General features: G+C 49.2%; 1 protein-coding gene across 2 annotated transcripts in view; it reads left to right on the top strand.

The window, feature by feature from the left end:
* TBX5 (T-box 5) overlaps positions 1-2,361 on the top strand; it is a 40,990-nt gene extending 38,629 nt beyond the window's left edge. Inside the window, 1 exon segment of one of the 2 annotated variants that reach the window (NM_204173.1) lies at positions 704-1,740. In NM_204173.1, coding sequence (NP_989504.1) covers positions 704-1,287 — 584 coding nt within the window. In that variant the 3' untranslated portion in view covers positions 1,288-1,740. 2 annotated transcript variants of the gene reach the window in all.
* The last annotated feature ends 4,339 nt before the right edge of the window (positions 2,362-6,700 follow it).

Below are 6,700 nucleotides of genomic sequence, written 5' to 3' on the forward strand. Positions count from 1 at the left end.
CCCGCTGCTGGCATGGGGATGCTGTAGGAAACAAAGGGCTCTGCAAGCTGCGCCTTGTTGTTTGGAGATGGAAAATTCACTTTTTCATTTTGCTCGGCCCCAGCACGCAGCCCTGCATGGATTTATGTGCCCCTTGGCACAGCTGAAGGCTGGGGCTGTTAAATCTGACTGCCTCACCTCTGTCATAGCTGGTGCTCTCACAATAGAATTTTTATTGTGTCACTTATCACAGAAGTGTATAATTGTATAAGCTTTTAATTAACAGCATCAGATCTGGGAGTGGGGATGTCTGTTACGGTGCTGTGTCCGCAGGCAGGAGATGTGCTGGCAGCCAACAGAGATGAGTTTGGTGTCATGGGGTATCACCAGAAATAATATGTGTCAAGATCCACTCTGCATCTTATAGCATTGCTTCTCCTCGCAGAGCTCCCAGATAATCCCTCCCTCCCCAGCCCAGCAGGCACGATGAGCTGCTTCAGTGGGATCAGTTCAGAACAGTCCCAAGGAAGGGTTGTGACAGCACTGGGAGATGTGTCTGCAGCAGAGGGACTGGAACTAGGTGGTTGTTAGGACACATCTGCCTCAGCCCTGCGTGGGCTGTGCCCTTGGTAAAAGGAGGATGGTCCTGGCAGTCTGCAGAGAGGGAGGTTCAGCCAAGGGCATGGCACTGTTGTTTGCTACCAGGAGTTTTCTCTCCCAGCAGATGAGGAATGTTCCACCACCGAGCATCCCTACAAGAAGCCCTACATGGAAACTTCACCAGCGGAAGAGGATCCTTTCTACAGGTCCAGTTACCCCCAGCAACAGGGACTGAACACTTCGTACAGGACTGAATCAGCCCAGCGCCAGGCATGTATGTACGCCAGCTCTGCTCCCCCCACGGACCCCGTGCCCAGCCTGGAAGACATCAGCTGTAACACGTGGCCCAGCGTGCCGTCCTACAGCAGTTGCACAGTGTCTGCCATGCAGCCCATGGACAGGTTACCCTACCAGCATTTCTCTGCCCACTTCACCTCGGGGCCTCTGATGCCCCGGCTCAGCAGCGTGGCCAACCACACGTCCCCCCAGATAGGAGACACCCATAGCATGTTCCAGCACCAGACCTCAGTTTCTCACCAACCCATTGTGCGGCAGTGTGGACCTCAGACCGGCATCCAGTCTCCCCCCAGCAGCTTGCAGCCTGCAGAGTTCCTCTATTCCCACGGCGTGCCTCGAACCCTCTCGCCCCACCAGTACCACTCGGTGCACGGTGTGGGCATGGTGCCAGAGTGGAGCGAGAACAGCTAACGAGGCAGTCGATGGAAATGGGAAAAAAAATAAAACGAAATGAAAGAAAAAAGTGAAGGGGGAAATAAGAAAAAAGGAAAGGGAAACAAAACAAAACAAAACAAAAAACCAGCACCCCATCAATAACAAAAACGAGAGCGTTTTGCAAGTCTCCTTTAACCGAACGTTCACCGTCAGCACTCGAGAGGGATGGACGCTGACCGTGCCACTGGTTGGAAGCACGGATGGAGCACTCATTGGCCATGGCACGATGTGCCCCCCCCGGTGCTTTGGTTCAGAAGGCAAACCCAGCAGAGCGGAGCGCTGCCCCCACGTCCCCCCAGTCTGTGTCGCTGCCACAGCCATCCCCTGCCTGGCCCTCCCCTGCCCCTCTCCTTCCCAAAGGGACTCGCGACTCCTGCTGCCTTCCTCAACACAGCCAGAGTGCTGGGATGAAAACAACTAGGATGTTACCTTTTTTTTTTTTTTTTTTTTTTTTGTGGTGTTGATGTTGACAATGTTATATAATAAATAATAATATATATACATTTTCTTTTCATTTTCTCAAAAAAACAAAAAACAAAAACAAACAAACAAAAAAAAACCACCAGCCCTTTTTTTCTTTTTTTCTCTCTTTTTTTTCTTTTTAACATAGGGTGGAGTTTTGAGTGGTGTTCTTTCCTTTTCTTGTTTCCATTGGTATGGTCGTCATAGCTCTTCATTGGCAAAAGGGTGCTCTGAACTCACAAACAAGAAAGCCAGGCACCTACCTCACCCAGGTGTTGTACTGTGAGTGGGACCACTCCTTCAGAACATCACATCCCCAACATATGGCCGACGAGCAGCACCTCCCCACCGCTGCCAATCCCTCATCCCTCTCCCCTTCCCCATCATCTCCCCATCTCCCGGTCTCTCAGCCCACCAACTGCCCCACAGACATGGGGTATCTCCCAGTTGGAAGCACCCACTGCCTGGCTGCTACTGCCTGCCTCTGCAGCTCATGGAATGGGCGGAGGGGGAGGAGGGGAGGGGAGTGTGCAGGCAGCGAGGGGAGAAACAGCACTTGGGAAATTGATAACCTCGATAATTTTATCAGAAATTCTGTTTCACCCTCTCTCTCTCAAAAAAAAAAAAAAAAAAAAGAAAAAGAAAAGAGAAGAGAGACATGGAGACATGGCTGAGTATGCTGTGCTATTGAGTTGCTGTGCTATTGAGTGCGTGTGTTTTAACAAAGCAGAAAATGGACATGGGAGGCAGGGAGTGAGGGGAAGCAAGAAGAATAGGAATAGGAAATTCATGTAATGTCTACATAGGGCTCTTCAGGTGTAACATTTCCTGGTACTGTGTATTTACAGGGGTTGGTCACAAAGCCAGCAAAGTAGCTGACTCAGAGGTTCAGTTTATTGAAACCGAAGTTTGCTTGCTCTTCTTCTTTTCTTCTTTTTTCTTTTTCTCTCCAAGCCGTGCCCACACTCTCTCTCTATAATTTACATATATTTTTGATTAAAAGTAATTCTAACCAACAAAAGAGCTATACCTGTGTGTCAGCAAAGTAGAACATGGGTGTGAGCGCACAGGAATGTGTGTGTGTGTGGGAGGGATCCCAGGCAGATACCCTCACTGTGCATCCCAACTTAGCTATGCTTTCCTATTCTTGCATGCAAGTTTATATCTAATAAACGCCACATGCTACAAAGTGCAAGGGACCTGCCCATTTCCGTCCCCCCCACAGTCTTACAGTCTTTTTGCTTGATACCCAGAAGTTTGATTTTCATTTCTTTCTGGTGGACCGACTACATCACCCCAGTGCCTTTAGGCAGTGATGGGCTGAGCTTACTGGGTCCAGGGCAGTGTGGTTTGCCTCTACAGCTCTGTGTAGGGTCCCTGGGTGCCTCCCACCCAACAATCTCCCTTCATCAGCCCTAAGGCTCTCAGGGTTGCTTTCCAAGCAAGAAAGGTTTAGGAGCAGCCTTGGGAACCCAGCTGGGTGTGAGGACCTTATGGAGGTGGAGCTGATCCTCATCCCATGCAGGTGGGGATACCTGGCCTGGGGGAGACATGGGGGCTGCCTCTCAGCTTCTGCAAAGGAGAGAAGGTTGCTGTATGCTTCATGAATGGGAAGAAGGTGAGAAAACAGAGCCAGAGGAAGAGATTGAACTGAAATAGGTTGCATGCAAGAGGTCTAGCTGTGCCCACACCAGCAGAAGTGTTGGCCAGGTACTGGGGACACCTTGCTGAGGGGCAGAGGGTGAGCAGGGACAGATGGTGCTCCCACCCAGTTATCCCCACTGCAGGCAGGACTTGGGGAATGGTATCCATTGGGACTGCCCTGGTGCAGGCTGCAGTGAACCTCTGTCTGCTCTCTGCTTTCACTGCCTTCTGCATGCAAGAAGTGAGTGCCACATGTTGGTGTTGATGGGGCATGCATGGCCAAAAAGCAATGCCGTGCCCCCGTGGGAGCTTGTACTGGGCAGTGGCAGAAGGAGATGCAAGTATTGTATAGTCCGTGGGCATGGCTGGGATATGGAGCTACACAGTGCTGCTTGTCTCCATGGGGCCACCCTCAGGGAACTGCTCAGACGTTGTGCTGCTCTGTAAATCACTAGCTGTTCCTCCAGAATTTGCAGTTAGCCAAGATTAACGATGGAGTAAATTGAATTTTGAGTTAAGGAATAAAAAATTGCACCATATTTAGCTGTCAGTTACTTTGTACTTTCTAGGCTTCATCATCCTGCTGCTAATCATGTAATCATCTTATCACTTTATGGCAATTTACATGTAATTAAATGGCCAGTGGTTAGGCAGTAAGGAGAGAGGTCTTACCAGAAATGTGTGCCATGCATCTCAAAGAGTACTAAGGAAACCGAACCCATATGGTAAAATATTTCTCAAACTTTGAAGGAAGAGCTTTCAACTTGACTAACTTCCTCCACGCCCCTCGAGTTACCTTTTTGGCTCTTCAGGGAGCTGTGTGGGCAGGAGGAGCAAGGGGCCATCCATGGGCACCATCACGGTGGCAAAACCAGAAATGTTGGATGGGTGGGAGGACACAGTTCTGCTTTCTGCCCTTCTTGAGTTTGTTACTGGGTGCAGCTCAGTGTGACACCGCTGGGCTTTAGCATGGAGCAGACCCAGTGGCACCCAGCGAGCACAGCCTCCTATTCAAGCTGAATGAGTAGGGCTGCGATGGTGAGACTGTGTGAAAGAAGAAAATGACTCCTGAAAGGCCCGTGGTGAGTCCCGGCCTGGGTGTGAATGTGCCTTGCCTGTGCTGGTCCTGGAGAAATGGTCTGTATGTCCTCCCAGCTCACCATCTGAAGGGATGTCCCTCGTTTCACTTTTTAAGGGCTTATTCCTCAGTGGAATCATGGTGGTGATGATACAAAAGCTAGGGAGAAATTACGCGCAAATGGATGTAATTGAAAGAAGTAAACTCTAACCAGAGCTAAGCTGACAATTCAGCCATCAGCAACACTGAAACGTGGGGAGGACCATTCCAGTGCGGTATGGGGGAGTGTGCACAGCCACCACAAGCTGACCTCTTGCATGCAGGTTGGAGCCTGATGATCCTTAAGGTCCCTTCCCATCCAAGCCATTCTATGATTCTATGGTTCCACAATTCCCTTTTTGCCTACAAGTCCCAGCTGTCATCAAACAGTCTTCAGAGCTGCCTTGTGGCTTTGCACTGCCGTAAGCACTACTGAGAGTACCTCTGCCGTGGGCTTGGGGACAGAGAGGGTGGAATATGGCCATATGGTTTAGTGGGCATAGTGGTGATGGGTTGATGGTTGGATTAGAAGATCTTAATGGTCTTTTCCGACCTTAATGATTCTATGATTCTCTGAACAGCCCTGGAGATCTGGACTTGCTGGTGCCTCTTCCTGGCGAAACACCCAGAGTGTGAATGGTGTCCCCAGGAGAGGAGGGCCACTCTTAGCAGAGTGATGTGATGGCTGCAGGAGGTGGTGGTGGCCCATCCCCGTGTTGGGGTGATGGCCTTCAGGCTGCCTTGGCAGTGTGGAAAGCAGCCATGAAACATTCCTACATAGAAAAACAGAGCTTTCTGTATGAACCATAATAAATAAATGCAGGCTGTGCAATTCCTTCAACCAGAGGAAGAGAGAGAGAGAAACCCAACCTCTGCTCAAAACATCTTTTAAGGAGCGAATGCCAATGTGCTGGCTGTGGTCACAGACACTGTTTTTGCAGCTGCCTGCCTGGGCTAAACCACTCTGCAGTCACCATCGTTTGTACCTAGGGAAGCTGCAGATGCCCTGAGCAGGCAAATAGAGAGCTCTTTGTTTGCCCCTATCAGCTTGTTTCAGCTTTGGGCAGTCAGGACGAGGGCTGTTAGCAGGAACTGGCTTTTCATGTGGGACCTGCAGGTCCTGGCAGCCTGACACGGTGAGGTTCCTGCTGGGGATGAGGCCACCTGAGTGGGACAGAGGCACTGTGAGACCTTCTCCACCTCCCCAGACAGAAAAAGCCCTGTGCCTCTGGGCAGCCCAAAGCCTCAGGATTCTTGCCCATAAATCCAACCCACAATACCATAGATTTGTATGGTGCTGCCAACTCGGACAATTTGATGTTGAGTCTTGTGCGATTCGCAGTGTTTCTTATTTTTTATTTTTCTCTTTTTAAGTTTCCAGTTCCTGCAGCCCTGTGATTATATGAAATTCTCAAAGGATGCTGAGGGTTTTTTTTTTTTTTTCCCCTTTCTCTGCTCAGTTTTAGGCTACATAATAATAATGGAAATTTTACCAGGGAGGAAAGTGAGGCAGAAAAGCAGCAGCTTGTCTGGAGGTGGGACGAGGATTCATCACCAGACAAAAATATTTTGCTTTCTATTTTTTTGGTATGTGTGCTCTCCCTGGAAAAGTGAATGCTTTTGCTGCCTTTTTTTTTTTTTTTTTTTTTTTTTTCACTAATAGAGTCTTCAAAGCATGAAGTGAATGGAAAATGTTCAGAAAGTGGCCTGAATAAATTCCTGCCCCTAGAAAAAAAAAAAAAAAAAAAAAAAAGAAGAGAAAAAGAAATGTTTATATTTAGGACCTTTTACTCTTCCGAAATTCCAATGGAAATTTTTTCCACCGAAATTCCCTTCAGAATGAAACCCTGATGTGTTTCAATGGGAAGCCCCACGCTCAGCAGCTCTCATCCTTCCTTTGGCTGAAACAAATCATGGAATCATAGAATCCCAGAATGGCCTGGGTTGAAAAGGACCACCAGACCATCATAATGCTCATCTCATTTCCACTCCCTGCTTTGTGCAGGGTCGCCAACCAGCAGTCCAGGCTGCCCAGAGCCACATCCAGCCTGGCCTTGAATGCCTGCAGGGATGGGGCATCCACAGCCTCCTTGGGCAACCTATTTCAGTGCATCACATCCTGGGTGAAAAAATTTCTCCCAATATCCGACCTAAACCTCCCCTGTC

This window comes from Gallus gallus, chromosome 15 (assembly GCF_016699485.2).
Source record: "Gallus gallus isolate bGalGal1 chromosome 15, bGalGal1.mat.broiler.GRCg7b, whole genome shotgun sequence".
NCBI lineage: Eukaryota > Metazoa > Chordata > Aves > Galliformes > Phasianidae > Gallus > Gallus gallus.